The 17,945-nt window shown below is 38.2% G+C and overlaps 1 protein-coding gene across 3 annotated transcripts in view; it reads left to right on the top strand.

The window, feature by feature from the left end:
• The window catches only part of GALNT2 (polypeptide N-acetylgalactosaminyltransferase 2), an 87,338-nt gene extending 69,611 nt beyond the window's left edge, over positions 1-17,727 (top strand). For all 3 annotated transcript variants that reach the window (XM_030946765.1, XM_030946766.1, XM_030946767.1), the window contains exons 9-16: positions 2,207-2,294; positions 2,837-2,940; positions 6,471-6,597; positions 10,011-10,103; positions 10,289-10,372; positions 12,147-12,273; positions 15,900-16,019; positions 17,236-17,727. In XM_030946765.1, coding sequence (XP_030802625.1) covers positions 2,207-2,294; positions 2,837-2,940; positions 6,471-6,597; positions 10,011-10,103; positions 10,289-10,372; positions 12,147-12,273; positions 15,900-16,019; positions 17,236-17,391 — 899 coding nt within the window. In that variant the 3' untranslated portion in view covers positions 17,392-17,727. The remainder of the gene's footprint in view (positions 1-2,206; positions 2,295-2,836; positions 2,941-6,470; positions 6,598-10,010; positions 10,104-10,288; positions 10,373-12,146; positions 12,274-15,899; positions 16,020-17,235) is intronic.
• Positions 17,728-17,945: the final 218 nt, after the last annotated feature.

The raw sequence follows: 17,945 nt of genomic DNA, 5'->3' as shown, positions 1-17,945 counted from the left end.
ACCTTAATGGAAATTTTGCACCTACTAGTGTGCCAAGCTATTTGAGGGTCAGTTGAAATATAAATAATATATTTGTCAGTTCCCAAAAGACAGATTGCCATGTTAGAAGCGCTACAGCATTTGGCACCACAGGACACTTTCACTGGGGCCAAGTCTAAACATGGAAACCGAACTATGCTTTCAACCTTAGGTACAGTGTCTGTGTGGCTGAAGCATGGAGAGCTGAAACAGCTGGGACAGCATTTGTGCCTGCTCTGTCTTAAAAGGACTTAATCACCCAAGACAAGCAACCTAGCAAATGGTACACACTTTTTTCAAGTGTGTACAAGTCTGAAGTAATTCCCAAGTCTGGCCAAAACTAAATCCGTACATTTAATGTTACAGGTTCTTTATTTGGTTGGTTTTTTTGTTTTGTGTTTTTTTTGAGGGGGGGTTTCTGAAATTGTTTATGCCACCCTGAGAAACACCACAATTACTGGAACAAGCTGTAGTTAACTGAGAGCTAATAATTTAGAGTGTGCCTGTGATGCAGTTTACACTGGATAGAGTTTCATACTGGATATGCACTGTGTTTAAAAATACTCCTTTTACAGAGTTACTGATACTATCTCATTGAGTGCAGATTTTTCCCGGAGTCTGTGAAAATGGAGACGGAAAAGCAGTTTTGAATGGGCAGAGGCTTTATACACTTGTTCAGTTTGTGAGAGAGCTGTGTTCCAAAAGAGACCCCTTGTGTTCACTGGAGTACACAGTAACTGTGTCTCTCTCTGCTGCTGCTGCAGAACAGGGCGTTTTTCAACTTCTCCCAGATGCAAGTAATTTTGCTGGCTATCTAGGATGAATTGTGGCTTTTTAACTGCATGGAATTATTGGAACTCATTTTACTCTTCATGCTGGAGGCTTTGCAGTACTGTGGGTTGGAGCCATTTTTCAGTTTTGCTACTTGGAGTTTTGGAGTAGTTTGACAGTCTTTCATTTTTACAGTGCAATGCTTCATGAAATACTCAGACATGGAGAGAAGGAGCTGCCATGCATGCTATAAAGACTGTTCAGGGTAATTTCTGTATTGTGTGTGATAAGTATCTCGTGAGTTAAAGTGAAAACTGTGGAGTTTTTAACTTCCTACATCAGTCACTGCTATGCACCTTTACGGATGCAGACAGGCAGTTTGTAGGGCTGTAATTGTTGCCTGTTTACATTAGCTTTTTTCTCCACTTCCCTGCAAAGCAATTGCTTTATCTTTATGCTGAAGAATGAAAACTATTGACATCTGTGCACCAGAAATCTGGAAATCATTCATTACATGACCTCATAGGATCTAAATGTGTTTGGCAGCAGGCAGAGTGTACAAGGCTGATTTGCTAGGTGTACTGGGAGAGGGCTATGGGTCTTGTGCAGTTTTTTAATAGATGTTCATGACTGTGAGCATAACCCAGCACAAAAACTGTTCTGAAAGTGTTTCCTATAGGAATTTTGTCCTATACCAGCTCTGTATCATTGCCTGAAAGAGATAATTTAGTGGCTCTAATGTAGAAAGCTACTATAGGTGACCTATTGATCTTGTCTGTTCTAGTGATCTTTGTGCTTCTGTCCTTAGCTCACGACAGGCCCAGACCAGTTGTTGCTGTGTGTTCACACTTACATGTATATGCATAAGGAAAGTAAGATTTTGGTGCTCTAACACTTGCCTCAGGTTTAAACAATGATGCCTTTAGAAACACAATGTTTTTAAAGTATGAAGTTAAATGAATGTTGACCAGATAAGTGGAACCTACGTAATAAGTTGTGACCTTCATGATGGAAAGCTCTTGCTGGTAGAGTACCTCCAAGAATACTGCATAAAGCCTGTGTAAATGTAAATATGAGATCACTGCTAAAGAGTGGAAAGGCGGTTATTCAGTAAAGATTTTTGGGAGCATTTGTAATGGCTGGAAGATCATCATATGATATTTGATGTAAGGAAGCCACTTGAGTTTCCCACTTTGTGAAATAGATGAAGACAAGAAATCCGAAGTTATTTGGTGGTTTTGATTTACTCTCTTTTCTTTACCTTTCATCTGGACTTCTTATTTGTTTTCTACTCAGAATTTTGCACAAGTTTAAATTCTTCATTTTAATTACGGTTCCTGAAGTTTTTAGTGAACATTGTTACTACAAGTTGAATGATGACCACAATAATTTTAACATCCTACTTTTCTTCTTGAAGGCTTTGACTGGAATCTTGTATTCAAGTGGGATTACATGACCCCAGAGCAAAGAAGAGCACGACAAGGAAATCCAGTTGCTCCCATAAAGTATGTCTGTACCACCATTTCTCAGATTGTAGTTTGCAATTAAGCAAAGTTAGAAATCATTTTCTTGGAGTCTGAAAGAATATCTTCACTGTATCTTACATCAAAATTTAAATTTCATTCATGTATATGGAGGATTATGAGATTCTCAGAAATAAATGGTATTTAAAAAATCATTTAAAACACACTAGTTAATTGTTTACCCTTAAGGAAAAGTAGATGTCACTCTGTTTAAAGTCAGTGTGTTTTGAGGCCTAAAAATACTGCATCAGTTTTAATGTTTTTTGTTGGCACAAATCGCCACCCTTAAAGTAAGTGACTTGTGAGCCAAGTGGAGATTTGGAAGCTGCCTCAGAAGGTGGTAATGGCCATAGAAATGTCCCATAGGAATGTGTGGAAACAACATTTGAAGTGATAGATGCAAAATAAGTTCCATTCAAAAACATTGCCAGTTTTTTCAAGAAAGTATTAATCTTGATGTACAAATTATAGTTACCCGCACGTTCATGGTTCTGTAACTAATTTAATTTTTCTTTTTTCTTTAGGACACCCATGATAGCTGGTGGATTATTTGTGATGGACAAATCCTATTTTGAAGAACTAGGGAAGTATGACATGATGATGGATGTTTGGGGTGGAGAAAACCTAGGTATGTGTATTATTTACCTTCTGAACAAACTTGAAAAAAAAGCAGGTTTCATAATTTCCTTTATTGTCAAGGAGTCGTGGTTTTCCTGATTTTGTGCAAAGAGGGTTAAAACCAGCATTTAAATTTCATACATTTTATTGGCAAAATCCAAAACGTTTATTTCAATGAAAGAATTAAAACAAATGAAAAATTATATGCTAAATTTGAGGGAATAACAGTATTAGCTCATTGAGCAGTTACTTTTTTTGTAATGGAAGTTGGTTAGTAAAAAAATTGCAGGCTGTAGATAGGCAATTAAATATAATAATGTTTAAATGCTGACAGTTGAAGGCATGTTTTAAGATGTTGCTTAATTTAATCATGAAAAGTGGAATGCAGGAGAATTAATTTAATATTACTACATACACCTTAATAAATCAATTAATTTAGCTGACTGAAGAATTATCTGTTTCTGAACTTTGCCAGTAGTATTCTGCCTGGCATCTAAACTTAGTGAATTTTGTAGTTTTATACCCCTTCTTTAGCTCTATGAGATATTAATGGTTGAGAAGGCATTTTTTCTGTAGCTCCTTATTTTCAGATGTTGACACAAGTGAGGTTTAGGCAAGAGGGAGGAGGGGCTGAGAGAACTTGTGCTTTAGCCATTCTCCTTTGACCTGGTGGTTAAATCTGGCTTTAGTAGGTTTTTCTGGCTGTTTGCATTACAGCATTGTGCAAAGGTTTTCTCTAGTTAAGGCCAGTATACTTGGTTTAAAACAATAAATATTTGAAAGGAAGAGAATTTTACACCTCCTCAAGAATTCCAGTTTGTCATTAGTTTAGTTTTTGAGGTAGAGATGCATCTCAGACATTGCAAGTAGTGCGTTTTAGGAACACTTCTAAGCATAGAAGCTTCTCTACTGCACATGCTAGCTGCAAAATCCTGAAATACCTTGAACTTGTAAAAACCCACGAGTATTTTGAGTTACTGAAATCTGCATATGCATTAAACATATGCTGGGCCTACAAGCAAATGTCTGCTGTGTGGAGACATGGTAACAAAGTGTTCAGTGCTGCTGTAATGCACGGAAAAGTTGGAAGTGGCATTCCTACAGTCCTCTCTCTCTGACCATCCTGGGCAGTACTCAAAGAAACCCTACGGGTATTTTGAGCAGTTACATTCCATGTTTCTGTTGTCTTGCTATTTTGACTATATATTGCTAAATTGTATTTATGTAAACATAATAATTTTTCATTTTTTAAATGTCCTGTAAAGTCATTGGATGAATTTAATGCAGCAATACTATTTTCACTCTGAAAACCGCTTTTGCCACTCGAGCACTTAAATATTTGATTAGTTACAAGTGTGTTCTTGAGCTACTGAGTTTTTTCCTGAGCACTTAGCAACTACTTTTATGCATTGATAATTGAGGCTTTGATAGCAGGAAAGGGCACAAGCAACAGCTTCTCTCTCAAGGATGCCAAGAGATGTTTGGCTCCTCCTGCTCTATTCCGTTCCTCCCCCTCCATGGGAAGAAAAAGATGGAGACTTAGGGGTGCCTGAAAAGCAGGCAGAAGGCAGCTAATGGTTTCTTCCTAGTTGTTAGACTAATTGAAGATGAGTAAAAGTCACATGGCATATGATTTAATTGGCAATAAATGACACATGCAGCAGATAACTGGAAATCTGTGATGTGCAGTTTAAAATTCAATGTGCACACTTGTCAGGCCTCTTTACTCTCAAGTATAGCTCTGCATCAGGGGCTTGGTGTTACATGCAAATAAATGCTAAATGGACTAGCAAAATAATTCTGCACATCATATTCATTTATAATAGCTAGCATTTTTCCTTCAAGCATGTACAGAGCAGCTGTTACGAGGTTTTGTTCACATGTCAGTATCAATTTGACAAATTTTAAGATGAGCCTGCAGTATTTTCTCTAAATTGCCCAAATTACCATGAAGATAGGTACATTCTCAGACTGCTGCTAAATGTAACTGGTAATGCATGTGTGCTGTACAAAAAGTGGATCAAGTTTAGTTCAATCTCTTTTCCAACTCAAAAACTTAAATTCTCAGTGTGTTTATGATGCTTTTGATTAGCTTAGGAGAATCAGAGTATACCAGACAACTGGGTGGACCATGAGAAGATTTGGGTCTAATTAGAAAACTTAGGCTTTTCTTACTAGTTTTCCTAAAATTAGGGAATGAGTAAGACATTCCTTGTCTACTATATTGATGACACACTTTAATAAAAAGAACAGATCTGTTACAGAAATGTAACTTGATCTCATAAAGAATTTTTGATGTGCTGCTTATGCCTTTTCATTTAAAAACTATGTCCACTGAACTTGCTGTGGTTGTAACATTTCCTACTGTTTGAGTATAACAAAAGAGATGTCTTAAAGGAGTTTGTGGGGTTGTTTTGAGTTTTAGCTGCTGTATATTCTTTTTTCTTTTTCATGCAGGCTTTAGAAGCCATGTTGGTGCAAATAAGAATTAGTTTGCTTCTCCCTGTATTCTAGTCCTTTGCTGTGTTTCCCACTGAGCTATTTTGCGTAATGCTCACATTTTTTGATATTCTTCACAATCTAAGGTGCTGGAAGGTGTACAAAATTGAAAAATTAGTTTTGCCCATTGTCTTATGTGAATGCTGTCAAAGACGATGTTGTCATTCAAGTTTTTGGAGTATGATCTATCTATAGCTTGAGCTATGTTGACTGTCTAGGATTCATCAATATGGCCATCAAGAAGAAAGGCATTTAACTTGCACTGTCAACAGCTGAAATCACAGCATCTCTTTTTATTTACTTTTAATTTTTTTCTAAATTTTCCCTGGACATGGAATGAAGATGACATGTTCTCTAACTTGTGGTTGTGGGAAAGTTGTCTCTCCAGGTGACTTCTGCCATCAGAAGTTGAAGTTGAGAAAAGTTTTAGACCTTCATGTCATCACTAGCTGGCTCAGATCATTAGTTTGGCTTAGAGGTGTACTGTCCATAACCTTCAATTTACAGAAGTTATGTTTTTATTTGGTCTATCCTCAAGTCAACATTGACTTGATATAATTCCTTCCACTGTTTGGGAGTGTTCGTTTATCTGCCGTAATAAGTTGACAGCTCAAATCTATTGGTTATTTTAGTTTGCCTTGTTTTCACTTATCTTCAGTTATTCTATTTTCAGCTGAAAATTTTTGTTATAAACTAGGTCATTAATTTATTTGTTAAATGTGCCTACTCTTGTTTGCTGTTCAGATAAAGCACATATACCTAACTCACTGGCAAATTGCAGCAGGATTTATGGATTTGGGCAATACTGGTAACTTCAGATAAGAGAAGATACACATTTTGCTTCCAAGATAGTATGTTTATTTCTGCTGAGCTTGCAGAATCATAAATGCTTTAGATATATGCCTTTGTTTATCCTACAACTTATAAAAAACTGTCTCTCTTGATCTTCTCAACAACAATCACTAAAAGCCTTCTCTGTAAATATAATACAAAATAACAGTAGTATATGATGTTGGTCTTTCATTCCTGTTTTTATTTCAGAGATCTCATTCAGAGTTTGGCAATGTGGTGGGAGCCTAGAGATCATCCCTTGCAGCAGAGTGGGTCACGTGTTCCGCAAACAGCATCCCTACACGTTTCCCGGCGGGAGCGGTACTGTGTTTGCAAGGTGAGTGCTGAACAGCAATGGTTTGGGTTTCCTCAGATGGTCAGCAGGTGGCAGTAATTTCCTTTTAAGGATCTCATCTTTAGAAAAATGTGCAATATTATCTATCATGATAAAATATCAATTAAAAAGAAACTAATGACTTTGAGTCAGTTATGTAGGTTGAGAGAAGAACCTGTGAGCTGAAAGAGGGAAACTTCTCATGGACACAGACTGAGAATCTGGAAAATAAGGAAATGCTTAGCTTGGCATTTCATCAATATTGTGTGTATCTGATTTTAAAGAAGGCTTTATTTTCAAAACAGTCATAAAACTTCATTTTGTAGAAACAGTTTCATTGTTCACAAAAAGCCACAATACACTAAGTTATGAATATGCTTTGCTTGCTTTTCATTAACACATGATCAGCATGTGAGATGCAAATGATTATGGAGACTGAATTTCAGTATTTATGCCAGTCTGTTGGCAACTTGGTTCTCTATATTTGCCTTTTCTGTGCAATGTTTAAAAATGCATTTTCTATAGACCTAAGAAATTGCAGTTTTAAAGGCTTAGATTAATAGGCCTGTTAATTTTCCTGTTGGTACCCATGCATAGCAGTAGCTGAACTACTGAGCTGTCTCCTCAGTTTCTCTTCTATAAAGTGCTGTGAACAACATGTTCATAGTGGTTTTGACTTAATATGGAGGAAAGTATTGCGTGAATGTACTGAGGGCATTTTGATCAAGGCTGTATCAGTTGTAGCTGAAGAATCACTGTAGATTTTGGTTTAGAGACGTGAACTTGATGCTCAGGGAGCTGGAGAAGTACAAGTCTCAGCTAAAGATTCTGTTGGCTAAGAGCTGGAAATAAAATTGTTTATTTACACTTGAAGGGATGTGGAGCCCAAATTCTGTTTAACATGAAGCAACACAGAGTGCAGATGTACTTAAATTCATAAGAATGTTCTAAGCTGCTGATATTTTTGGACTTGTGATTCACTTTAGACTGAGGAATCTCCTTAGGGTGTAGTTCTTCCCTTCCATGCTGGTTATACCACCAAGGTGACTTTAATGAATTTAATATCTGCTAAAATAAAGTCACTGTCCTGGTTTTTTCAGTATAGTAGGCACTCTAGTATCTTTTTTCTTTTTTCCCATTCTTTGAGATATATATTTTATGCTGCAGTGAAAAATGAATAATAGTACTTATGTGAAAACAAAAGCTAGCAATGAAATGTCCTCGGTACATCGCATCTCTGTTCCAACATTTATAGTGTGCATCAGGAGAGTTGAAAGCTTTACCTTTTAAACTGCTTTGTGTAAGCTTAGGATGCAACTGGTGTAGTTTAATGAGGTTTTGAAATGACAGTGTCATAACAAGGAGCATGGTTAGTAAAAGTGAATAAATGTATGAATATACTGTGCAGTTTTCCCACTTCTGCAGCTTTTCCATCTTTGGGGTGTTGCCAAGATACTGCTTTTCTTGTGCTTTCTTGGATGTCAAACCAATATAATGGATGCCTTAAAATCAATTTTAGCAATGAGAGGTTAAGAAACCTTAGTAGTAGGATATCCTTGTAATACAGGTGTTTTAATACACATGTGTGTAGGACCATGGTGCCAAGAAACTTGGTGCATGGAATCTGTGCTGGTGGTGCAGTTGGGATGTGTTGGCTTATGCCATCGTCAGTCTCTTGGCTGTAGGCAGCTTGTTCTGGACTCTTCTCTTTTTAGCTGGCTAGTCAGTATGCACAGCCTTTTGGCAGCCCAAACAGGTTGGTAATTTTGGGTGAGAGACTGGGAGTCTTGTTTCATGGGAGGAGGGACCACATCACCGTGTCCTGGCCGTGTGATGTGGGCAGGACAGCTTGTGTGACCAGGGCTGCCTTAGCACTCCAGAGAGCCTTGCAGACCCAGTCTGCTCCAAGCAAAGCTGCCTCTGGTCTCTCAGTGCTCTGTTTCATTAACTGGCTCAACATTAAGTGTATCCCATGCTGTGTTCCTCAGCACCCTGAGTTCTTTAGGGCCTTGCTAGTTCAGGCAGTTCTCAGCATCTCCACAGTGCCCATATTCGTGTCGCCCAAAGCCTGAGCTGTTCTTCCTCCATGAGTTTGGGCCAGTGGGATACAGGCTGGCATTCTGGCCTTGAAAGTGCCTTTGGGGTTGTTAAACCCTGGCAAACAAAGTAGTTCCTCTCTTACCACCAAAATCTGTTTGGCCTCTGGGCAGCCAGGCTGGTTGCTGGGCAGACAGGGGGACTGAGTGACTGACACTCACACAGGCCTGAGAGACTGCGGGTGAAGATACATTCACATAGCTTCTAATCTGAATCTAGTAGGATTTTACTTACAAAAAATTTCTTTGCAAGAAAAAAATCAGTCCTCAAACAAAAAAATTATTCAGGTCTGTCTTGTGAAATTTTTATTCCCGACATCCTTTTTGCTCAGCAACCTACAAGCCTCCTCACTTAATCCTGATTATGTTTTGTCTTTTGAATTGGAAAATCATATTAAAGAAGTTATTGGCTTACTGAGTTCACTCCAGCTGCTTTAGGTGAACTTTCTGCCAAATGTAAAGTAAGCTTCAGAGCGTGGCAGTTGCAAGTGAAGTAAGACTTACTTTTCAAAGCATAAAATTATGAACAGTAGAAGTAAATGAGTTTTACATGGAAGCCAGGGGAGGGGAAAAGCCATTGGACCATGTTGCAATCCAAAAGGAAATGTTAAGACACCAATTACATAAATACAGGAATTTTAGTTAGAGATGTGTTTGATTAGAAGTAAAACATTTGGATTAGGATTTTTTCACATTTATTAGCATAATCAATCTGTCTCAAATTTTAAAGCATTTCCTCTTACCTCAGCTATAAAAGACTTGTTTGTTTCATAGCCTTAAGTATTGTGACAGCTTGTGTCTTTTTGGAACTTTGTGTGCTCTACTGGTAGGAATATGATGAAGAGTGAAAATATCTTACCTGTGTTAGCATATTTGTTTTCAGAAATGTCCAAGACATTTTTAAAATATTTCTAGTTGTTAAGATTTTCGTTTCCAATTAGTTTGCTTTATCCAGGTGAACACTCACTGAATTTGTCTTCTGTCAACTTACTGTTATAAAAAGATCAACCAAACATCAACCTAATAAATTCCACGAAGTTTTGAGAAAGAACTGAAAGATGTGTGTTAAATTCTAGATGAAAACCTGAAGCAGTGACAAGTGTGGAAAATATATAAATTTCATTATAAATGCATTGATTTCAGTTATGTTACTCCAATGGTTTTCTATTACTTGGGTCTTTTATAGGGAGTCTGCTGCCTGACTTGAGGCTACTGAGTGTGTAGTACTGGGAAGGGTTAAAATCAATCTGAGGAAAAATTGCGTGGTTTAATTGCACCTAGAGAAAATATAACCTATGTGCTTCATGTGATTGTCTCTAGAAATACACGCAGAGCAGCAGAAGTCTGGATGGATGAGTATAAAAACTTCTATTATGCAGCAGTGCCTTCAGCCAGGAATGTACCTTATGGCAAGTAAGTCACAAGTGATTCTTTGCCCTATTTAATTCTTCATGTCATAGCACCTTCTGAGGTGAAAGCAGTGCTAAATCTGATGTTGTCTCTAACATATATTTCTACAGTTCTACTGTTCTTGCGTTTTCTGTGTATTCCATAAAATACGTGAAGACAGCAGCCTGACTCCTTTTTTTCTCCTCTAGTATTCAAAGCCGAATGGAGCTCAGAAAGAGACTTAGCTGCAAACCCTTTAAGTGGTATCTTGAAAATGTTTATCCTGAGTTACGGTGAGTTTTGGCTGAAACAGAGTTCATATGGAGTTTTCTTTTTTGCCCTCCCCAGAAATCATTGATTTCTCTTCCTCCATCCTTGGATGTAAAGAATGTGTTTTACCTTTTCTGTGAACGCAATGCCTTATGCAGATTTATTTGCTTTTTTTATTAGTTCTGTTCCTAAAGAGTAATTTTTCCATAGTTAGCTGCTTTTTCTACTTATGGCAACTACAGCTGCACTATTTTAGAGAACAGTGTCCAAAGGGCTGAACTTACCTGAGCCTGGAGTTAATCTCCTACCCAAGCCATTTGCTCAAAAACACATATTCTGTATCCTGTTGTCACCCCTTTAAAGCTTTTGCCTATGCCTAAGCCCATGCCTAGCTAAGTGAGGACTGGATCTCGTTGTAGTACAAATGATGACATTCAGCAGACAAAAGGGCCTTGTGTGTTTGGCAGACAAGGGTAGATGTCTAAGGCTCTGAGAAGCTGAGTCTCCTATTCCTTCTTGTCTCCTTTTCTCTTGTCACTGAATAATCACTGGCTTCTGGGAAGGACTGAGAAGGGGAAAGGCTGAGGGATGACACTGCAAACAGTTTTTGTAACATGAACATCCTAACTAATGAGAAATCCTTGAAAAGAAATACTTATTGAAAGGATAGAAAGATTTTGGCTAAATAATCCATTAAAAAGTATGTTGGTCAGATCTGAGCCCACTAACTAGTCTGACTAGCCTGTCAAGCTAATACTGGTAGTGTAGTGGTGTAAGATATTGTGTGTATCTTGTAAGAATGCTTCAGGTTTTTTCCTGGGGCCACTTCATGTCAGTGGTGCTAAGTAACTGCTAGAGACAATCAGGCTTGAGATGCAAAAGCTGCACCAGCTATTACAGCCCCAGTGCAACATGTGCAGAACCATACATACTAATGTATGAGTCTCATAAAGCGGGATGGTACTGAGGAAGTAAGTTCTCCTTTATTTTCTCTTAAGAGTGCCAGAGGATAGTTGGTTTTGTTTAATCTGTGAGACAAAATGTCTCTCCTGGAAAATGTGCTACCATAAGCATTACTTACATGTAATGTTGTCTTGTTCTGTCATCCCTCATGTGCTCATTCTGCTGGGTTGAATTATTGTACTCATATTATAGTCTGGAGTTTTTAAAGGCTCTGATATGCCCTTGTTTTACTGTTCATCGTGAACTCATGGGCTCTACCCACAACTGGGCTTTGCTGAATGGACTTGCCTAGGTGTTTCCATGCTAGGAGTGTACTTATGTGCAACCATTAAAAAATAGATATCAGAAAAGCTTTGATTTTTTTTTTTTCAAATTCCTAACCCCTTTTTTAACATTTCAGTAAAAGCAGTCTGAGAAACAGGTAGTGTCCTGTTTCTGCCACAAGCTATGTTGCCTGAAAGGACAAAAGGACTTGGATGAGCTAATTAAGCTTTGAGTCACTTTAAATGATAAGCCATCTTTAATTTGATTTTTGTGCCGAGTTTGTATGTTCACCCTCCTTCTCTGGTACAAGTCTTCTGGTACTGTGTGTGTGGTAAGCTTGCAAGTTTACTCATGCTTGATCAATTCATTATTAGATAATTGCCTCCCCTCAAAAGATGATTGAGATTTTCAGATGATAGTCATCATTCATCCTTAACCTCTCATCTTAAAAATACTCTGAGTGTTTTTACAAACAAGGAGTTTCAAAAACAAAAAAAACAAAACAACTAGGAAAAACCTGCCAAACAAACCCTGAACTGAATCAAGCAGATATTTCTGGTTTTGTTTTAGGGTACCTGATCATCAAGATATAGCCTTTGGGGCTTTGCAGCAGGGTACCAATTGCCTTGACACTTTGGGCCATTTTGCAGATGGAGTGGTTGGAGTTTATGAATGTCATAATGCCGGGGGAAACCAGGTCTGTACGCCATTAATTTTGCTTTCTACAGTAAGTCTTGAACAAAAGAAAGAAAGTGAAGCTTACCTTTTAAACTCAAGCAGTTACTGTGTATTGGTGAAAGATGAACCCAAACCAGCACATCAGTTGTTGTTGCAGATGGGCTAAAAAGCTTCTCCCTCAAATATAATTTTGTGTTTTCAGGATTAGAATCTGAGCCCAGAGATTCATTCACTGAGCATCACATTATCCCCTTCCTTTGTTACTTTTGCACTAGAGGCCATAGCTTCCTTCTCAGGGGTTTTGTACTTGCATAGAAAGCTTTTTTCCAGTGAAATGTTGTGTTTGATTTTTTGGGAGCAATTTTTACTTAAGAAAATATTTGGGTTGCATTAAGCATATAGCCTAAGATAGCAAAATAAAAGAATGCTTTGCTGTGCTGCACTGTTAGTCATTTACAGTTTGCAATAGTGGAGTATAAAAAAAATCTGTCATAAATCCCCATTTGGCTCTTCTAGAAAACAGCAGTGCCTAAATGTTCACTCACAGTAAGGGGAGTGTTTTAACAAATCCTTTCTAATGCTACTCCTAAACTAATTGTAAATGTGTCAGATCTTTAAATGAGAGCATTAATTATTTCAAAGAATCTATTTATGCAGTTGTGACTTAGTTATCATTCATGAAATACACACAGAGGTTCTCACTGCTTTGTGTGCTGCTTTGTCACTAAATCCTTGTCAGATTAAACCTGACTTTAAATCAAATGTAATATTCATGTGTCAAGTACAGCTGTTAAAATAGAAGCCTGACCAATTAAAAACTACTCTTGAATGAGTGTCAGAAGTTTGCTCTAATTTAAATTAGAAGGGGAAAAACCTAAAATAAGATGAAACCTAAAATGAAGTAATTTCCTGGAAGATGTATGATGACAATTCATTCAAATCAACATGTGAGAAATGCCTCCTTTCCCTATCATTAAAGAGAATTTATCTGTGGAGGCTTTTTCCATTACCTTTATGAAAGTACCCTCATATTTTCAGAAACCACAGTGGGGTTTTTGGGAGAAAGGGTAAACATGTCACAATTGCCTTGGAGCAGAAATTGTAGAATTTCCTGCTGATGTTGTGTATTCTTTGTAGATACACAAAGTTATCTTCCTTTTTCAATCTCCCCCTCCCTGAAGCTGACCCTCTTCTTTCTCTGCATGTGTTTTTTTCTGTGGCACTGACCTTGACAAACCACTATGCACTTGCTCTGAACAAGTACCTTTGAGAGGACATTCAGACAGGTCGAACCCAGGTTTTATGTCCAAGCAGAACTCGTATTGGGTTGAAAAGAAATGACAGCATGGGAGGAGAGGGATAGGGAACAAACCACAGTCTGTAGATCTGTACTTTGTGTTTTGCACCTTATTCTTATCAGGAGGTTTTTCAAGGAGTTAAGGACGTTATAGGCTGTGGCAATCTTCTATAACTTGAAGAGTATATTCTGTCTTATGTTCAACACAACTTAAAATGCAAAACCAAGTAAAAATAGAGTTTCTGCCCCCCTTTTTCCCCTGCTCTCCCCTCCCCCAGGGTGGTAGAACTCAGGGGTAGTTGTGCACCCCCAGAGGGCTGAATAGCTTGTGGTGTGCTTGACAATATGCAAATATGCAGGGTTGTGATAAAGAGCTAAAGGTAAAACCAAATGCACTTATGTTCAAGGAGAAGGTTTCAGGTTAGTTTATCTACTAACTTTTTATTTCTGATTTGACACAGATTTTCTCAGATATTCTGATTTTTTCAATAAAGCTATCCAATTTCCACCCTGTGCCCTGAGCATATGCACTGTTTACAATTTCTCCTCTGGTGTAGTGGAACTTGTTCCATCTTACCTCCATTATAGTCATAGTTACTGATCTGTGGAGGAAGGTATCTATACACTGTGTCTTCTAACATGAGGGGCCCTCATGTAGATGTTTCCAGCAACAGGGCTTGGAGCTTTCATGAAGCAGCTGTACTTGGCTTTTAAAAGGGTTAGCTTCTTGCATAATTTCTGTTGTGGCTGGAGCTCATACAGCCTTTTGATGGAAGGGTAATAAAGGCAATAATTTCAAGGCTCTAACTCACTGCAGGATTCTCAGATGCAAGTTTTACTACATCCCTGGTAGTATTTTCAACTGTCATTTTTCACTATAAATCTTACCAGGGAAGAGTTTGGGGCCATTTGTAATTCCTGATAAGCTCTGAAAAGAACTTGCTTAATTCCTTTAGCTGTGGCTAAAAAAAGTGGCTATTAATATTTTATTATACATCAATGGTTCTTGTTGCCATCTTACAAACTGGTCAGAACTGAGAAGGCAGGTGATTTTGCTGTCATCTGAGTTTAACATGCTGAGAGTAAAAGGAGAAGTTATCAGCTAAGAGTTTGGAAAACAAAGGGATATACAGATTTGTCCTGGCTTTGCTTGGTTTTCCACAGTTGTCATCATTCTAGTACTTGCAGAATACAGTACCCATCCAGTGGCTTGGGACCTGTATGGTTGTGATTACTTGTAATCTCTTGGGTTGCAAATTCTGACAGTATTCTGAGCATCTCTTCCCAAAGAGATTTAATAATTGTTAAATCTGCTGAGTTTCAAAGTAATTATACATTTATTTTATTTCTGAAACACTGATTACATGCAAAATAACATTTAAATGTTATTTAATATACAGGCTTGGACCTGTATGTCTAAGGTTTTGTATTATACAAGTCTAAATCCTCTTAAGTTGCTTGAGAGAAGCTAATCATGCCATTTTAAGTAGTTTATAAGCATGATTTGAATCATTAGCCTGGCTTTAATCAAGTGGCTTCTTTTCTCAAAGGGTAGTTAGACAAATGGAGACCAATGTGGACCCTGGAGACCAAGCTTGAAAGGGGAGAGGCATATGGAGAGAGTCTGAACATCAGTGCAAGATCAGGCTCTGTGTGACAAGATGCTGAGATCAAACAAGCTGGGCAGCAGTACATGCAGAACAGCTTCTCTTTGCTCTCTATTTAAGAGTTGCATATTTAGATAGATTTAACAGAGATTCTGTTGTACATCATGCCTTGGATGGGAGGGAACATTCTCTTTACCCCTTTTGTGCACTGCTTTCTGGTGGTCTTTATTGTATTAAGAACTGCTGTTTCCTCACTGTGGTCCATGTGCTTTGTTCAGTGTGTGGGCAGGGTGGCCTGTGGTGCTGCAGACCAGGCTTGTAGGGGTTTTATGTATATAATTTTATATATATATATATTTACAAATGTAGAAATCCTTCCACATAGAAGAAGGGGACAGGTGTGATACAAACACACACACGTATAAAAATAAATATCTAACTAAATAAGCATTTGGAGGAATATCTTCCAGGAGGCCCTGTGTGACTGCCAGCAGCAGAAGCTGTGTAAAGCCAGCAGAGGGAGCAAACAGCAAGCTCAGCCCTGAGCTGGTGTGGGGACACCGAAGCAATTGGAATTACTGTTTGAAACGGACTTTTCATCTCCTGGCCTGTGGGAAGCAATGAACTGTTCTAAAGCCTGTACATAGCTATTTGCAGGATTTTAACTTGGGCTGTGTATGCAGAGGTAGCATGTGTTAACATACACAATTTTGTGCATTTTTTGTTTCTTCCTTTTTGTAGGAATGGGCCTTAACAAAGGACAAGTCAGTGAAACACATGGATTTGTGCCTTACTGTTGTGGACAGAGCTCCTGGTTCACTAATAAAACTTCAGGGCTGTAGGGAAAACGACAGCAGACAGGTTAGTATGTCATGATTGCACTCTGCAGACAGTGGGGTAAACAAGGATGGTGAATAAACAATGCCCTGGTGATGTGTCATATCTTCTGTAGGCTCTGCTTTTAATGTTGTTAGTGTGTGTGAAGCTAGGATTCATAATGTCATAAGGGCAGAATAAGCTTTATCCAAACAGGGCCTATGTGAAGGTTTCACCCATTGATGTGTAACAGTGTTCAACTGCCTCGTGTGTCTTCTGAAAGAGTTTGTATATTCCACAATGTCTTTTTGAAAGGTCACACTTGGTGACGTTTGAATATTATGTATGCTGTTTCTCAGAAGAATGTGGTTTGGCTTTCCTTCTTTTCAGTTGTGGCCTGCTTATGGCAGCACTAGAAATCCTTAAATTCATTTTTATCAATGCAGCATTGTAACTTCATCTATTTCCCATGCCTGAGGAAATGCACATTTGCAGAGTCATACCATCTTTTTGATCTAGTCATAAAACAACTCATCTTCTTTCTGCTCAGTCATCAGTACTAATCATCTGCCAGCTTCTTTGTTTCTATATCTGTTTTTGCAGACAGGTAACTGAAACACTGTTTATTGATGAAGGAAGGAATATTCTTGCCACTCTTCAGAGAAAGAAACTAAGGAAGCAAGATTTTCTTGATAAGGTTTACAGGCATATTATGGTAGACATACAAGAGAAACCACCCACCTTTTTTTTTTAATCCTGTATTTGGGATTTATTCTGTCCTTGACATTATCTTGGACAAAGAACTTTTGACAGCACAGAGTGCTTATCTTCTGTAGAATTGAAAGGTGTCTGACAAATTTCTGAATTTCTGTAGAGTTGTCTATAGTGAATGTGCTTCTTGCTTCTCTGTGCTCAGTATTGTAGTGGTATGTGGATGGATTTTGATTCTCATTTTTTTCTTCAGACCAAAGGTGTCGCACAGGTAACAGGGTGAGGTAGTGTATTTGAGAAGTTCTGAACTAGAGGGAAATGTGTTGGTGTATTCTGTGTCTTGCAGAGTGTTAGCAGAAAGAACAGCTGTTCTGGCAAGGCTTGCCAGAACTTACTCTTACTCAAGAATCATCCAAACTGCTCCTGTTATTGCAGTTTGTACACATTTCCAGGCACAAGCCAGGGAAGCTTATGAAGACTGCAAAGGACGCAATGTAGAATTCTTCCTTTTCCTGCTTTTCCAGGTCAATAACTGTATTTTCTCTTCCAGAAATGGGAACAAATTGAAAGCAATTCTAAACTGAGGCACGTTGGCAGCAACCTCTGTCTAGACAGCCGAAATGCCAAAAATGGTGGTCTCACCGTTGAGATCTGCAATCCTTCTTTGTCACAGCAGTGGAAATTCACACTTAATCTGCAGCAGTAGAAGGACTTACAAGCAAAGTGCTGTTTCAACTGCAAAACATTGGGCAAAGTTTTGATTGAATTACTGATGTATTTCTTAAAACTTTCCACGGAACTTATATACCTCAGTATTCCACCTTTATCTGAAAGTAGAGTGCTGAAGCAGACACCAGGGATCCAGGGGACTCGGAGCACTGCAAAGATGTCACTGAGCATTACTTCACAGGAAGAAGGAATTGTGCTGCAGACTTCAACTGTTCCTTTCTGTCTTCAGCTACTACTTGCACAGCAGATAATTAACTCTAGGAACAACTGACGTATTGTAAACAAAAGGATCTGAAGAAACATCTGTGGGGAACAGTGTGGGAGGGAGGGTGGGAAAAACTACTAGGAGAAGGTCATTTGAAAACTCCATTGGAATAGAAGTCATGGTTTGTCATTTCCAGAACCAGAAGTGTCATTTTGAAGTTTTTTTTTTCTCCTGTGTGTACTTGGTAATTTGAATATGAACTTTTCTATGATGGACTCTAAATATAAATATATGAAAGTATCTATATTGTCAGCTCCCAATGATTT

This window comes from Camarhynchus parvulus, chromosome 3, assembly GCF_901933205.1.
Source record: "Camarhynchus parvulus chromosome 3, STF_HiC, whole genome shotgun sequence".
NCBI lineage: Eukaryota > Metazoa > Chordata > Aves > Passeriformes > Thraupidae > Camarhynchus > Camarhynchus parvulus.
The sequence above is the reverse complement of the archived record's forward strand: the minus strand, read 5'-3'. Positions and strand labels throughout refer to the sequence as shown.